The sequence below is a fragment of the Pollicipes pollicipes genome, unplaced genomic scaffold (genome assembly GCF_011947565.3).
Source record: "Pollicipes pollicipes isolate AB1234 unplaced genomic scaffold, Ppol_2.1 Scaffold_4740;HRSCAF=5597_pilon_pilon_pilon, whole genome shotgun sequence".
NCBI classification, from domain to species: Eukaryota; Metazoa; Arthropoda; class Thecostraca; order Pollicipedomorpha; family Pollicipedidae; genus Pollicipes; species Pollicipes pollicipes.
Genome location: NW_023596545.1, coordinates 30,831,049 through 30,848,416, shown reverse-complemented (window position 1 = coordinate 30,848,416; position 17,368 = coordinate 30,831,049). Strand labels below are relative to the sequence as shown.

The 17,368-nt window shown below is 53.0% G+C and overlaps 1 protein-coding gene across 3 annotated transcripts in view; it reads left to right on the top strand.

The window, feature by feature from the left end:
* Positions 1 to 17,368, top strand: part of cpx (synaptic transmission protein complexin) — an 84,762-nt gene that overhangs the window by 35,760 nt on the left and 31,634 nt on the right. For all 3 annotated transcript variants that reach the window (XM_037221511.1, XM_037221509.1, XM_037221510.1), the window contains one exon: positions 14,707 to 14,945. In XM_037221511.1, the coding sequence (XP_037077406.1) occupies positions 14,909 to 14,945 (37 nt within the window). In that variant the 5' untranslated portion in view covers positions 14,707 to 14,908. The remainder of the gene's footprint in view (positions 1 to 14,706; positions 14,946 to 17,368) is intronic.

Here is a 17,368-nt window from a genome sequence, read left to right as displayed (position 1 = left end):
AAATGTCGAATTTGATTTACGGCGAGTCACGGAGATCCCAACGCAAACAATGAACGCGCTGGCTTGTGGTCGTCTTTATGAAATGGTTCCGGTAACAAGAGCAGATAAAGGCGTAAAACCAACTACGCGGCACATCGCCATCCTGGAATCAGTGAGCGATTTCAAAACATTCTGATTATAGGTCCGCCAGTAATCGTCTGGGAACACACCCGCCGACGTGGAACAATACAGGGAGTCGTCAAGTTTACAGAGAGAGGGTTAAATCTTACGCGGAGGCATTGCATGCCATGATGAATAATATTGGTATGACGGGTATCGTTTAGTCGGATTATAATTGCGTGGCATTCTTAAGGATGGTTTTTGGGGGAGTGTGTGTGTGGAAGCGATCACATCATTGGGTAAACAATGATGTCTTTTTTCTGTTGTGGTTTATGCATAGTGCTTACACGTTTTTGATAACTCAAAAACGGATCCTCGTGTTCTGCACGGACGATACCGGTAGCTTTTATCTGAAATGATTGTCAGAAAATAGCATGCTCATAATAACACTGATGGGGGTCGCAAAAACAAGTGAAAAGAGTAGGATAGCGGCATCACCGGACACCATTGCTGCTATCTTTCTTGTCGGCTTGTTGGTTTGAAATTAGATCAGCCGGAATATAAGAGCACAGAGGTCGTCCATGGTTCCGCCCCTCTGTTAACGGATGGCCTGGACCGTTTTCATCCCCATATAATAATAAACGACACCTTACGCCAATATCATGTGAAAAATTGTTTGGGTTATGGTCATACCATCACCATTTCTTTAATTTGAGGAAGCAATGACCATCGTCAAATATGATGACCATCATGGGACGATAAAAGTCAAGTGACGTCAGAGGACCGGAGCGGTCGCATCGAGCATTGTGGCACGCTAAACTTTCACCACCAGGTTCTGTCATTGACCTTGAAATGCACGATCGGATGGCGGGGGTCGAGATTCACATGACAAACGCTGCTTAGCGTAAGCTCTGATCCCAAAAATCCATCCATTAAAAAAGGTTCGGATTAGATCTTTAAGAAATGCGCTATATTTGTGTATATGCCTGACATGGCTGTTAGGCCAGAGTTTCTGTCAGGTCACAGCATTTTGTGTGGCAGCATGGTGGCCTCGAATGAACCACCAACTTGCCCTATTGAAGTCTTCTGCCGTCTAGAGAACTTATTAATTGCGGGTTGTATGACAGCTGAAAGGGGAATGTCAAGGTTAATGACAAGGTTAACGCAAGGTTAATGTCAAGGTTAATGGCAAGGTTAATGGCAAGGTTAACGTCGAGGTTAATGTCAAGGCTGATGTCAAGGTTAATGGCAACGTTAATGGCAAGGTTAACGTCGAGGTTAATGTCAATGCTGACGTCTAGGTTAATGTCAATGTTTATGTCAACTCAACACTGGTCGGTTATCTTTGAAGAAGAAGAGAAGAGAAAGCAATACCGACGTTGCGTGCTGCCATTTTCAAGCTCGCACAAACCGTGCTGTGTGAAGGCCGTCCATATATTAGCAGTGGTGGTGCTTCTCTACTAGTGTCTGTATTGGGGGAAAAGTGCCGCTCGGAAAATATTGTGGTCGATGGTATATGCGAATGACTCGAGCAGGCTTCAGATCTGTTTCAGAAAATATTACCCTGTCGTAGACACACGACACTGGTCAGCGCGCATATTTAGTTTACCGAACTTTCGAGCCAATCTGGGGACAGTTCAACGGGGTCACGGAAACTCGAGTAATGTTGTCTCTGTTGACGTCACTCTCGAATAAAATGACTTGTCTAAATCAAGCAAAATCGGCTCAACAAACTGCACATACCTAATCAATCCCTGTTCACTGCAATCAGTATAACCCCAGAATAAGTGCTCCGTTTTGGAAATCACTTTGGCCGAAGCCAAACATGACGAGAACCAATCATACTTTATGGATCTCGTCTGCCAAAAGGTGATTGATAGGCCAGGTCCTTTGTCAACGGTTTTCAAGCATCCTAGTCGTGCAGAAGCTCGTAAATCTCCCAAAGTAGCCTTCACTGTTGAGTAAAATATGTAGAAACGATGGAAATTCAATGTACATTGGTGGGACCAGTTGTATTGGTTCACAAGGGCGTACAGCTTTCTTCAGGTAAGCTTTGAAGCCATCTGTAGGGCGGTACCCTCGTGTTCGTTATCACCCGCTTGTACCGCACTAAACAAGGCGTTTGGCTGGCATGACGCCATAACGCCTTTCTGTTGATGTCGTGGGATGTGAATACCAATTCTCCATTCAACTTCGACAACGGCGTTATGACACTAGATCACACGTCCATTCACTCATCTGACTCTTCGGCGTCTCAATCCCCTTACACCACTTCATCCGTTTGGTCTGATAAGATCTACTTCATCAGCATGGCTAAGGCTGGCCCACCCGTCAGTTGGTCTGTGGGTGCTCCTGAATTCATTGAATGATCTCGGAGCGTCGCCTTGCACTGAGGTGGTTTCCATCCCATATGGGCGCCTGGTGAACACCAGTTGAACCCCTGGGGTCCTGCAGTTCCAGTGTCAATTGCGTTTGATGAAATGCCCTTTCAGTTATTGCAACAGCCGTGGTACGGTTACACCTGTCGGATTAAGTACTTGTGAGGCATTTAACACTTGGCTCCAACGACCCGCGTGGATCGCTATCGTTTTCACGTGCATCCGATCAACCGTGTCCGTTTAGATGATTGAACAGTGTCGGCAATTACTAGATCGCTTACGTCAACTAAAGTCAACGTTTTCTTTCTAACTGTATGCAGTCCGTCGTCAACCATCGATTTGCGACATTTAGATCAGATGCCAATGCTCCTTTCCTTCTGTCGCTGACTGAAAATTTGCGGGAGGGCGTTCGTGGCCTGTTTTTAAACAGCACTCAAGATCTCGCGGTGCATCAGTTATCCTTAATAGATTGACAATAGTGACGTAACAGAGATGCCGCAACGGTCTTCATGAGTCACGCAAATCTAATGCAAAGCCTTCACCGAGCGACAAGCGATATTTTGGCTCAAACGTTGTCTACTTTAATGAGCTGTTTGTCTTTCGTGACCCCAATAATCGAATTGGCTTCTCGAGCAGCACCTGACCTGAGGCATGCATCACGGCCTCTGGACGCCAGCATTCTCTGCAGGATTGAACCAGCGCAGCTGAACTAGGCATCACTAACCAAACTGATGGGCCCATATGCCGCCCTCAGGGCTCTTCGAGAGACTAAATGCGACTCCATTCGAGGAGACAGGTGATCCTGGTAGCTTTCGCCCTCACTTATTTTGAATATTTGATCAATGGCAAATATCTGCTGTAGTCGGCGGCATTTGTTCTCTGCTGGCATGCATTTCCCTCCGGAAAAGGATCGGAGCAGGCGTGAAGTCACACTCATTCAGCGCCGCTCCGAGTGTGGCATCCCATCATTTCCAAGTGTGGCAGAGAATCTTCCCAGTCATCTGCCAAGCAGGTGCCGATTGCACTGCAACCCACGCCTTACCAAACGTTTCGCGCACCCGCGTCTTATGATCGCTGCCATCCTTTACACGTTTGAAAGTTTCGATGAGATCTCACGGACACTGAAAACCAGTTGTGCTCGCCGAATGAGGCATCTGTTTCGCCTTACTGAACTGAGCTTTAACTATTAAATTTGATGCATCGATTCGGCGGAGCCCACTTATGCTCCAACGGGCCGTGTCCAAGTGGACAAAATAGTCACATTAGACCGTTGTGCGCCGGCTGGATGGGCTCTTGGGCACGGCTGCCCCAGAACAAAGCTAAAGCATGTTGATGGCTTGTAACGGCTTCTGGCCATCTCGCGGCCAGCCGCGGTCAAACCTGACGGCTGTAGCCGGGCGTGCACTATCTCATGAGGATAACAGCCCAGTCAGCAAGCAGCTTCACTTGAAAACCTGTCTGTTACGTTTGCCGGTGGTAGGTGGACTTAGCAGGGCGCGTACCGGAGCAACAGGCACGGACACGGCGCCATAAATGGGCTGTAAAGCGAAGGTCAAGTTTTACACGTTGCATTGCGCCAGCTGCCGCCGGTCCGTCACGCTCGAGCTGTGTGAAGCAGCCGTGACGTCGTCGGCCCGGCCACACCGACGTGTTGCTGTTGGGGCATGACGGCCGGAGGGCCCGACCCGGTGCCTCACCTCGCCGGTCTGGTGCAACCGGTGGTCTGGACTAGGTCCGGTGGGCTGTGCTAGGTTCGGTGGTTTGAGCTAGGTCCAGTGGCCCGGCTAGGTTTGGTAATCCGAACTAGGTCCGGTTGTCTGTTGACTCGACTAGGTCCAGGTGTTTGGATTAGTTCCGGTGGTCTGGGCTGGGTTCGGTGGTCTGGGCTAGGTCCGGTGGTCTGAACGAAGTCCGGCCGTCTGTTGTCCGGAGTAGGTCCAGGTGCCCGGATTAGGTCCGGTGGCCTGGACTAGGTCCGAAGTGTCGCTCGACAGGCACCCCGAGCCGCCGCTCGGGCCGCGTCCGGTGATGGATGGCGCGCACGGTGGCGACAGCTCGGACGGCTCCGACTCCGATCAGTGGACTGGCGCCCGCGGGACGGCGACAGCGGGCAGACACGGCGTCGCCGACACGGACGGTGGCGACAGCCCGGGCGGCTCCGACTCCGATCGGTGGACGGGCGCCCGCGGGACGGCGACAGCGGGCAGACACGGCGTCGCCGACACGGACGGTGGCGACAGCTCGGACGGCTCCGGCCGCGATCGGTGGACGTGCGCCTGTGGGACGGCGACAGCGGGCAGACACGGAGTCGCCGACACGCCTCGGCCCGGTCGCCGGACTGATCGGGCGGCGCAGCGGCGGCCACAGCTCTGCCCCGAGACTCCCGCATCGGCAGGCCATTGGAGGGGAGACTGGAGCCTGCAGATCCTCTTCCAGAGCATTGGAAGGAGTGCGTTTCTGTTCCGGAAGTTTTCAAGTGTGTTTTTGCAGAAATCATTGTATGCAGGCGTAGTTCTTATAAAGTGCTCTAGAAGGTGAGATGAAGTGCTTGAATTTCAGGTAATTATAAAACTTGTTTTGCCATTGCGGACAGGGATAGCACGCAAGGCCGCTAAATCTCACCAGCTGTGCTCGGAGGCAATGCCTCCTGGCTTGCCCCCTCCCCCTACCCCGCTCCGCCCGTCAGCGGGAGCACATGCCGCCACTGGGGCGTTCTGTTCCCAAAGTCCGCTAATGCTGGCCGTGCGGCTGAGGCCAGGGAACCTTTAGGCGTCATTATGCAGCACAATTTACCAGCCGGCCGAGGAAAATAGGGGAGCGGTCGGCCGACCAGAAGCTCATTAAGATCACTACGGAGCCAGCGCGTCAGCCTGGAGCGCCATTAGCGTCTCATGAAGCCGTCACTAATCCCCCACCTGCCTCCGGAGTTGTTAGCCGGCTGCCCGGGCCGGCAGCGGCAGCCACCGTCGGCCATCGCCCCACCAAAGGCTCTACTTAACAGCTGTGCATGTGCCGTCTCAAGCGCAGCAGCTCTGACATGAGCCAGTGAGAGTAGGCCTTGCCAAATGCGCTCACTGTGGTTGGTCGGAAGGGGCTTTTACCAAGCATGCTCAGCATCCGGATGACGACTCAGAAGGTGGCATGGACTCGGGTCTAATCGGATCTGATCTGGTGTGGTCTGGTGTAGCTGGATGGACCTGACATGGACATACGGACTGCCATGTTGCAGGCTTACTGTGCATGCTTGCAGACTGAAGCTGTAGGCACTGCTCCGGGTTGTCGGCCCGGCCATGCGACCCTGGGTAGTGCTGAAATAAGATCTGATGTATTTTAGGCCGGACTTCATGTGTTGCAGGAGCGTAGTTTCGCAAAATCTGGGGGTGAGGCGACGGTGAAAAATGACTCAGCCTTCCCCCCAAATGCGTCAACAAGCAGGTTTCCTCCGGATTTAACCCACCTTCTTCTCAAAGTTGTGGGACGCTGAAGCTCACGCCCAACTGAAAAGGAAGCTACGCCTCTGATGGGATGTGACCTTGACGATGTCAGGCCGCCTGTAAAGTAAAGGAAATTCATACTTGGAACCGGCATAAGTTGGCCTTGAAAGGCGCGGTCCGGCTGGCATCAGAGTAACGTCAGCTGGGATACGGACCAGAACAACGGGATCCGGGACCAGAGCAGCGGGATCCGGAACCAAATAAACGAGATCCGGGACCAGAGCAATGGGATCTGGGACCAGAACAACGGGCTCCGGGACTAGAACGACGAGCCCCGGGACCAGAACAACGGGATCCGGGGCTAGAACAACGAGCCCCGGGACCAGAACAACGGGATCCGGGGCTAGAACAACGAGCCCCGGGACCAGAACAGCAGGCCCCGGGACCAGAACAATGGGATCCGAGACTAGAACATCGGGATCCGGTGCCGGGGTGGGATCAGTCTGCACGGCAGGCTCTTCTACTGTCGTTGGGGAGGGCCGCACTACGTGGTCCGTAATCAAGCTGTTACACTCCCTGTCCGCACCGGCGTAACAGGTAACCGCACTTTCGTGTGGGCGGCGGCTCGAAATCTGCCAAAGTAACAGGAGTACTGAATCGACCGGCACTCAGTCAGAAGCCTGCTCGCTAGTGATTGGTTTGTCTTCATTGGCGCCAGTGGTTGATTGGGCCGGCCGTGATACCGCAAGTTTCAGTTCAACCCAATGCAACGTTAATTTTCGAGGCAACCTCCGATTGATTTCGCTTTAAACACAAATCTGGTGCATTGCCTGCGGTGGCATCAGCACCGAAGATCTCGCCCCCGCCCCCCTCCCCTGATATGGGGGAGATCGATGTGACCTTCCTCGAAGGTTTTCTGGAAATTCCTCTCCGGAATTTGGTGCAATCGCGCCCAAAATTGTCTTTAGCCTATGAGAAATCCATTGCGCGCATTTTGACCCTAAAACATGTCCGTAGCATTTGTGGTTTTGGAGCAGCGCCGATTTTTTAGGAACACTGCATCGCGATCTGTGGCATGCGCGGGCGGTGGGTAGCAGCCGACGATTCCTTGGAGCATGCGCAGCGGGCCGACATTGTAACATTACCGAAGCCATGCAGCGTCATACATGTATGGTCAAACACGTGAAACAATGCACGGTTCTCGTCAAAATTGAACAAGGAACTCGCCTGTTTAGGTCTTGTGTGTTAAGGGGCTCAGTTTCGTACGGATGAGCTTGTAAAGCTGAAAAGTTAGCTTTTCGGGAAACTTTGAGCTGACAAAATAACGTCGATTATTGACCTAGCAACATAAAATCCATTGTTAACTTCAAGATCCCGTTGAGCCCAACCCACAGGTGCTTTCTTCTAAGTTTTATCTTCATCGGCTCCCTCAATATCAGTCCACGATATGAAAAACGACGAGCCAGGACGAGGCTGGAAGAGAGTCCTGGTTATGAGAACGGGGTGAGATATACCCTTACATTCAGCGCACCAAGGCCTGTGCGCATGCGCATTAAAACCAATGTGTAATGTGGCATGGAAGTGCGTGGTATCATAATACACAGTTTTAAGAATGACTCATCTTTTATGGGCATCAGAAACCTAGCCAGAAAGGTCCAACAGCAGAAGTTCTACGTTTCTAAAAATCAGCCTTTGAGTTCCCAAGTATTGTCATGACGCTGCCGTTTTGACTGGAATCATTTGGATATTCCCTGCTGTCTGCATGCTCGGATGAATGTGACCCGCTCTGGTTGGCTTCACTGCTACTCGTTTGAAGCGGTGGTTATCTGGACCTGTGGTGGCCTGCAGTTGTGGCGCGCCTCCACCATCATCCGTCTGTTTTTTCCGGAACTCTGCCAGCGTGTTGCCGTGTGGTTCCACTCAGCCTCACGTCTGGCGAGGTTGGCTGGTCTGTGCTTCTCAGGCCGAATTGATGTGGTGTGCCAGGCGGCGGGCGGCCTTGTCACAGGATAATGCAGCCAGTGCTGACCTGCCGCCGGCATCGCGGCCGTTCTCTCCTCTACAGCCGACTCCGGCTGTTCCAAACCTGCCGGCGACGCGCATAAGTCTCCCGAGTCCATTCGTTCCACGCAATGCTGTACGCCGGGCGTCAACCGTCTGAACTGTCTGAGGTGGCCCGCGGCGTCCGTCCACTGACAGACGCTGCGAGCTTCCACATGCAGCCCGTGGGGAGGCCGCTGATGATCCGCACACTCTCCGCTGCCACAATTCCGCCTCATCCTCCTCGAGACGGTCCAGCGGCCTGGTTTCGCTGCGGCGCGGGACCGCTCGGCTCCCTCTCACGGCGCACTCGATTTCAGCGGCGGCGTATGTGGCGCAGCTAAAGCGCTCGCCCAGCTGCCTCCGGCCGTCAAATCCGCCGCGCCTGACGCTCCCAGCACCGATCGAACATTGTTATGCATAGCGCCCCCATGGAGCGGCCGAATCTATCGTGGCGGTGGGCAGGCGCCGCCAACGCCGGACCCTGCAGCCGACGGCCGGCCTCCCGGCAAGCGGCACAACTGCGAATTTAGTCGCTGCGTTTTACGATTATTATCTGCCCCGTTGCCAGAGTCCGTTGGAAAATGACGTCAGCGCTGCCGTGCTTAGTATTAGAGCGGCGGCGCGCGGGACGCCGCCCGATTCGCCGGTGGAGAGGTCGAACCCGAACGAGGTGCCGTGCACAGGCGCGGCGCTCGGTGGACGGCCTCCGAGGGTGCGGCGGCCGGCGCTGTTTACGCGCCGCCGCACCGCTGGACATTGGCATCCGAGGCGTGTTTTTGCGCTCATCCCACAGATCCTTGTTAAATCACGCGAGCAGCCACCTCATCACACAGATTAAACGCATGCGTCGAAAATATTCCGCTGTCCCTCCAGACCCGGCGGATCTGTTTGTTTCGCTCTGGTGCTGGGCCGTCACCAGGGCCGTGCGGAGTGTCTTGCCCTCCTCTGGCCTGCGTGCTGACCGCCGCGGCTGGCTCGGCTGACCCCTGACCTGACCGCCGCGCCTGACCCGGCGGTCCCGTGCTCCGACCGCATGGCGCTGCACACGGCCAGGGGGCGGCGATAGCGGCGCGGCGTAATTGTCGCTCGAGTGACGTCAGCGACGGCTCGCGATATTGGCTGCCACCTGCCGCCGATGGCTGACCAGGGCCGGGGCTGCTCACTGTCGCACCACCCGGCTGTCGCCACGACTGAGGCCACCGTGGGGCTTCCAGAATCACGGTAGGACCCACGCCGCTCCGTTCACTGGTCTGTAGCCACTCCCATATGAGACATTGTCTCTGGCGTGGCGCCCTCCTCCAGCTCCCGGTCACGTCAGTTAACAGCGTCGAGGCACACCGTGGATTGGTCCATTCAGCTGCGCGCAGCTCGTCGACTGTATGCGATCGCTCCTCAGATATGCACTACAATAAGAACACATAGATCTTACCATGGGCGCATTTTTTAAAGACACAGGAAATGTATGATTTAATACTTTTCCTTTCTTTTGTGTTTCCTGTGGGTTACAGCAATCGCCTACTGCTGCACTGGTGACACCTTAGTCGGCATCATCGGTGGGCATGGCGCGACGCACTGACCGGGGTGCAGGCGTCTACAGCGGGTCACGTCTACGACCCCGTGACCTGACGCTCTCTCCAGAGCAGCCATTCAACACAGCCACTCCTCTGACGACCGCCAGCTGAGCAGGTCCTCACCGAGCATTCCAAGGGAGCGTCCATACCGAGCTTCCTAACCAAAGAGACGAGCGACGGGCGTGTGTGCGCCGCGCCGGGAGCGTGCCACGTTCGTTGCCCGTTGGTGGCTGGTAGCGTGCCACGTTCGTCGTCCGTTGGTGGCTGGTAGCGTGCCACGTTCGTCGTCCGTTGGTGGCTGGTAGCGTGCCACGTTCGTCGTCCGTTGGTGGCTGGTAGCGCGCCACGTTCGTCGTCCGTCGGTGGCTGGTAGCGCGGTACATTTGTCATCCGTCGGTGGCTGGTAGCGCGCCACGTCCGTTGCCCGTTGGTGGCTGGTAGCGCGCCACATTCGTCGTCCGTTGGTGGCTGGTAGCGCGCCACATTCGTCGTCCGTTGGTGACTGGTAGCGCGCCACGTTCGTCGTCCGTTGGTGGCTGGTAGCGTGCCACGTCCGTCGTCCGTCGGTGGCTGGTAGCGCGCCACATTCGTTGCCCGTTGGTGGCTGGTAGCGCGCCACATTCGTCGTCCGTTGGTGGCTGGTAGCGCGCCACATTCGTCGTCCGTTGGTGGCTGGTGGCGCGCCACATTCGTCGTCCGTTGGTGGCTGGTGGCGTGCCACGTTCGTCGTCCGTTGGTGGCTGGTGTCGCGCCACATTCGTCGTCCGTTGGTGGCTGGTAGCGCGCCACATTCGTCGTCCGTCGGTGGCTGGTAGCGCGCCACATTCGTCGTCCGTCGGTGGCTGGTACCGCGGCACGTTCGTTGTCCGTTGGCGGCTGTTGCTGGCGAGCGTCAGCTTATCAGTGCAGCTCTTGTTACACAGCCGGAGCCGCGGAGCGATCTACAAGGCTGGCTGTTGGCAACAAGGCTGCCCAGACGCCTCTGTCAGGCGAGCTGGATGGCATCCAGTCTGCAACGTTAGTCGTGCTATCACCCGTGTGATAACGCTCTTGGACGGTCCCTTGACTAATGGTGACAGTTAATTACATCCACCAAAACCAAGACCAGCTTTCTTGTGTGTCGTAAATCACCGCAATGTATGTTTAAAAACAGTGTGGAACCCTCTCTAGACAAAAGGCCGCAGAGGGATGGCAAAGGGAGCAGCCCACAATGTCTGGAAGGCATGAGCCCTACCACGCTGGTGCTCACGCCCGCGCGCAGGAAAGGCTTTTGTTGTGACAGAGTTGATGTACCCGCGCCTTTCCGTCATGTTGCTTGCACTTACCAGAGCTGGGTTTATATAATCCTGGATCTCCTGGAATTCCGTATGGCTAAATGGCTTTGATCACCAGTTTGGAGCTTGGCATTCCGCCAGCACCTTGGAAATGCCAAACGTCTGGTGTTGAACGGACCAGTAAAATCTGCTTCGCTTGGAGCAGGGGAACATATTTCTGCGTGAGCGGAAATTTATTTGCAGTATACCAAGCCCATCGAAGGTTATTTTGCTTGACCTGATGAGGAAGACCATGTTGTCATGAATTCACGTGACGAAACGCTAACATGGCATGACACGCTGGCCGTAAAATGACTGAAAATATACTTTAAAGTTTGTTTAAAAGCTGGCCAATGCTGCCTGTCAAGCACCGCGTGTATGTTTTCTCAATACGTCAACCCCTGTTAAAGCTCTATTTTTCACCACCACGACCGTGTTTTCAATTTCTGTTCAGAAACTTAGCGCACTTTGCTACAAAGACCAACATGTGGAGGCGCCTAACCTGTCCACCACGCCACTTGTATCGCTTCCAGCACTCACAGGCCCCAGTGATTTCTTGTGCGGTGCGCTGGGCCGGCGCCAGCCGAGGCGGCTGCCGCGGCCCGATACGGTCAGCGCCGCTCAGCCGGAACACAGCCGGACAGCCCCTCCCCCGCCGCCGCTGCCGCCCGGCCGGCGCCACTCCGAACCCGGCGGCCCCACGCTCTGATCCATGGACGCGCTATCGGCTTGCAATCGGCTTACCCCTTTCGACCTTTCGGGGGATATTAGGTCTAAATATCAGCATTAGCCGCGACTCAATATCGACCAAACATGCCGGCCCGACTCGGTGGCGCGCTCATCGCGTCGAGGGGGCCCGACGGTAACTGCGACGACGGTAGTGCCGACCGCAGCCGCCTGTCAGCGCGCGGCTAGACTGTCCCGCACTGCGCTTGTCCTTAAGGGCGCCCGCGGCGGCGCGCGAGGATCGCCGTCATCCGGCGTGCTTTGAGGTTTTGATTTTTAAATGCTCGTCTCCGCTATAAACAAACTTTGAGGCACACAGACCCTTGCTCGGTATGCCAGGCAAAACGAGCATCTACCAGTCCATACTATGCTGATCTACTTCGCCTGTCGAGAATGGTAAGCCTGGTCCGCTGGAATTCACCACAGATTGGCGTCACGGGGCTCTCGCCTTGGACGGAAACGCGACACTGCTGAAAAATAACAATGGAAGAAGATACCAGACCAAATATTGCGTTTATCCGTCCCGATTGCTCAGTCGGCTAGAGCGCCTGCCTTCCGATCTACCCTCACGCGGGGGGGGGGGGGGATTCGACACGCTTTATGCCCTCGCTACTTGCCCTTGACTGGAATAGCCTGCGGCAGGTGGCAGCGGCCACACTTAAGGTCAGATGATGTTAGCTTGAAGGACTGGCGGTGCCGAGCATTGTAGTACGTTGTATTTCCGCGACCAAGTCCCGCTGTTGACCTGGAAATGCACGATCCGATAATGTGGGTGAGAGCTCACGCATAAAGCTCCGCTTAGCGTGGGCTCTGATTTCACAAATCCATCCATTAAAACGTTCGGACTAATTCAGCGGGGGAAAAGTCACCGGAAAAAGCGGGAATGAGCAGCATCCGTGACAAGTATATTTCAGTCACCTGAAACGAGGGATTGGCAGAACAACGAACATAGCAGCCGCGGCGTTCGCTGATGTGTGATAAGTTTGTACCTGCTCCGATGCGTCTGGTTTTGCGCCATACATTTTACGCCTATAGTTTCATACACCCCATACATTGCGCTTACATGTCACAGGGACGGCACTTAAGCTAGACGCTGTCCATCAAACGGATCTTGATAGACACAGCCCGGTGTGTACGTTCGTACGTTCTCACTAGGTGGACGTTGATCTTCACCTGTCTGCAGTAGTAATCAACATCGGCTCTAAGGCTGCACTTATGATCATTACAAACACCTAACTAATTGTCAGACCTTTGCTAGAACAAGGAAACAAATAAATTTGAGCCTGGCATTCCGCGCGAATGGACAAAGCGAGTCACGTGCGGCCGCGAGGAGGGGTCGAAGTCCGGCGCCGACTCGTCGACCCCCCCCCCCCCCCACGTGCTGATAACACCTGGCTTTTGCAGAGTAGCTGTACAGGCTTTTGACAGGTCCGCAGTGGAACATGGGGTCTGAAATTAACATCAAACTGGCATTGCCGTTAGGTGTCAGGGGTATTTAAGACTTGAAATAGATATGAGACGGACATTGTATTACATGCTACTAAAATGCATTGCCGAACAAGAGCCTTCGTAATGTAATGAATTGTGCTCTTAGCCGGCCTTATTTTAACATTACTTCTCTGGTCGACTGTTGTATGATCGCCCTTAAGTCTCATTTCAGTGCGCTAATGGCTCTTTTGAGTGGTGTCTCATCTAATTCTCTCCGAAATGTGTGCTCTCTGCTCATTTTAACACGCATATAGCATGTGGCAGCATATTTTGATTCACCATCGATCTTGAGAGGGCCAATGTTTAAGCCTGCGTAATCTAGAGGTCTGAAAGTGTTCTTTTGACAAACCCGCTAACAGGAAAGCAGTGTCTCAAAGTATGTTGGGGGAATGCTAAGGAGGGAAAATGCCAAAACCTACCCTCAAAAACGCCAAACATGGGTTTCTCCTCGAATATGGCCCACTTGCATTCCAAAATTAGGGGGGTGGAGCCTCCTCATCCCCCAAACTGAAAAAGAAACCACACCACTACCCAGTCAGAAACAGCCCTGCCACTCTTCGAGAAGCTCAGAAAGCATTTGCCGTTCAAGAGCCCTTGAATTGATATCTATTCGTAAGTTCATAGCTGATTACGCAATAGAGCACTTAACGAATTGAATTTCCAGGATCGGATCCAGTCCAGTCCGGCTAGTCCAGACCCAACCCGCCCGCCAGTACGCCTTTCCCAGATTTCTCAAACCAATGTGGCCCGGTCCACCTTACCAGAAAAATGAATCAAACGAGTCCGTGCCAATCCGCTTAGGCGTTATTATTCTTTTTCAAATTTTATCAGCAAATGTGGCTTGCCAGACGATCTTAAAGTTGAGAATTTGTGTCCTTGTCATTGGAGAAAAGTGTGCAATAAGCTGCCATAAACCAGACGGAGATGCTTAACCCAGTTGGTGGCATGTTTGTGCGCGCATCCCTGTATGTATGGATGTATGTATCGTGTATCGCGCTGGATACTGCACCACGCTGATGCACTGTGCGCCTGCGGATATCGTGGCAACCGACCACTTCTGCGTCTCGGGTAGCCGCTCCTGGAATGTTACGTGGGATGTGGCCCACGTGGTTACTGAGCTCCGTCGCCTCACAACTATTTCGTTTAGGTCGCTCAGTGGCCTAATGCCAGCCCAGATCGATGTAGGACATAACATCGGTAGGGAAGCGGTGCGCCGGATTAGATAAGAAATGTTCGCAAACTCTCTGGGCGGATATGCAGGCCACACTGACTGGCCAGTTGATATGTAGCAATGCAAGGAATCGGTGCGCATTGTCGTGTGTGTGCGTGTTGCATACTGTCTGTGTGCGTGTTATTTTGATGCTGAAAAAGGTGTGGGAGAGGGGAGGCGGAGTGGGACCGTGCGCGTGTTTGTCTGTGTGCGTATAAATGCGTCTATACACTTATGATATGCAGAAAAGTGGTGAAAAAGTTCATTGGATAAAGTGACTTGGGAGCTGATCAGATTGTCAGGCGTCAGGTCCTTGATTTTTGGCACGAGTTCTCCAAACGCGATGGTGTGGAAGTTGCGTTCTTTGTACGTGTGATGAAACAAGCTGAGCCCGTTCTCCGGCCGGGCTCGATGCGTGGCTGACGCAGTTCTCTTCTGTTGCAGTGTTGAGAAGGATGCAGTGACGCGCCCGAACTTTCTATCTGTTCTTTCTCTACAAAGCGCTCTCGCGTCACTGTCCTTTCATCGTCTGTCGCTCTCCGAACCCCTGGTCTACAAAACGTTTGCACGTGGAGCCATCTCTTGACCGCCTGGACTGACTTGGCTGCTACTTTCTTCCGGCCAACACCCATCCACAAAAAGCAACATGTTCGGAATGCTGAATCCCATGAGCGCCGTCACCAGTAAGAACTCCTCTTTATTGAAGTTTTGCGGTAGTGTAGTGCACTTAAGATCTCCGAATGACATATGCGGTGCACTGTTAGTCCGTAGTTCACACCTTTACCACTTAATGTCATGAACTTGGCACTATTTAAAGCCTGCATCGCTTAAGGTATTGTCCTGTCACCTGCTATAGGGTTGGATTGATTTCGTGAGTTCTGTTGTCTTGCATTTTCTTTTCCTACGTGATAATCAGGAATAGACGCACGTATTAGTCATTTATAGGACCGCAGTTTTATTCAGTGTGATGTGCTAGGTTAAGGCCGCATTCCTGATGAAGGGGTGATATTTTACGGCGGTATTGCATTGCAAACATCCGTATATAATGTAGTGAGAGGAAGCACGCCAGGGGCAAAATGTTGTTTTCTCGTAATGCAAGCAGCCGTGTTCTAAAGTGTCGAACTCCCTCTCGGCACCGTTGTGTTCGCCATCTCGAAGGCTGGTCACGTGCCAGCTGGCGCCCGCGGGGGCGCCAGAGCAGAGCTGCGCGCCAGCTGGCGCCCGCGGCGGCGCCAGAGCAGAACTACGTGCCAGTCGCCCGGCTCCGGCAAAGCAGAATGGCCGGGCAGCTGTGCGACTCCGGACTCGTCTCGGCTCAGCTAATTGCCACTATGTACACACGCGACCTTCTGAACTCGAGCGTACGTCTCAAATGCTCTAACAGGCTAGAAGATTTGCGAATATCTAAGGCATATATAACTGAGAACCAGCACAGACGACACGTCAAAGATCGCTTCCATCGTCGTTCTTTTTTTACCGGCCTGGTCCAGCATGACGATAGTTTTCCAAAGCCATTTTCCCGGTAGCTCTGACTTTCTGAGTTTTTAGATCGGGGGCGGGGGGGTGGAGGGAGGGGAAGGGCTTCTGAGGCTCGCAGGGCGAAGGTAAAAATATCCCGTTCTAAGAGAGTTGAGTCTTCGCACATCTATGCTAGGTAGGCCCACCACTTTTGAGCTCACACAGCGTTTGGTGGGTATTTCTGACGAAGTAGCAGGCAATGGCGGGCCTTTAAAACATAAATTATTCCAAATTGTGTCTTTGTAACTCAGATGCACAATCAATCATTTATCAGTTATATGCAATGACTGCCCATGAAAAGAGAAGTTTTTCAAGATAGCTGATAAAGAAGGAACACACGTGATGTTTAGATTTTCCAGAATCAGGCACGCTATTTCATGAATAACTCCGTCATGGCACGTTAATGACTTCACCAATAGCATGACGTCACATCAACAACAGTATGACTTAAGCACTGTACCACCACTGCCCTTAATAAAGCTTTGCAAATTGCATTCTTAGTGGCTGAAATCTCCACCGTTCGCAAAAGGCAAAGGCCATTCCGAGCTCATCAAGAAGTAGTGGTAGGTGAGGTTAAATACCGTTCATAAATTATCATACATATCACGTGAACACAATGCCTGGCAAAGCTGTTAGGTTCATGTGCTCAGGTCATGCTCAAACAACAAACGTCACCTGACAGATCCTGCTTAAATTGAGTGGAAAGAAGGGCCATGCATTGGAGTTGAAGCGCATGCCAATGCCCGCCAAATCCAAAACACCTCACCACCAAACCAGTCGTCTGGAACTGAGAATTCTGCGGACTATGCCACTAGAAAAATCAATGTCCGCTGAACGCATGCCAAGTCTTGTGGCGTCACCCGCGGTTCGTTTAGCCACCAAGACAATGGCGCACCATGCCACAGCATCGAAGGACAATTGCGGCGCACGTAGGTCGGCCTCGGCATAGACAAGACTGTGTACGAAATTTAGACAAATCGATGCAAAGCATTGATGTAGTTTTTTTTTCTTTTGCATTGTCCACGTGAAACGACTGCGTGAAAACCCCTTGGCATGAAAAATGACAGCATTTTGTAAGTAAGGCTGACAGTTAAGCTTAAGTAAGGCTGGCACGATTGATACGTAAAGGATAAAAGCTAAACGCACCTAACTGTAATCTGACCCAGCTTTATGATATATTTAATGCATATACATTCATGTAAAATCAGTTCTTTCAGCCACATTCATGTGAATTCGGCTGTTATGACGTAATTATGGGCGAGCGGCGCAAGGCAATAATGAATAACCCAGGAGTCATGTTTAGATCAGGTTAAACGGGAGTATTCCTTAACCTGGTTGAAGTTAAAACACGTTGTCATCGCACCAGCACGCTAAGACGCCTAAACTACTTGCACTCCGAACTGCAAAAGATTCTGGTGTTTGTGTCTCGGTGCCTTCCAACAATGACGTTTACGAGGCTTATAAACGAGGTCATATTTGCTAGTCAGTATCAACGTGTAATCAGCTGTTCACGGACAGAGCGTTTAGCGTGAAGTTATTTGTGGCGCACCGGATCGCGTTTTACTTGCTCTCAGGCTTGAAGCACTGC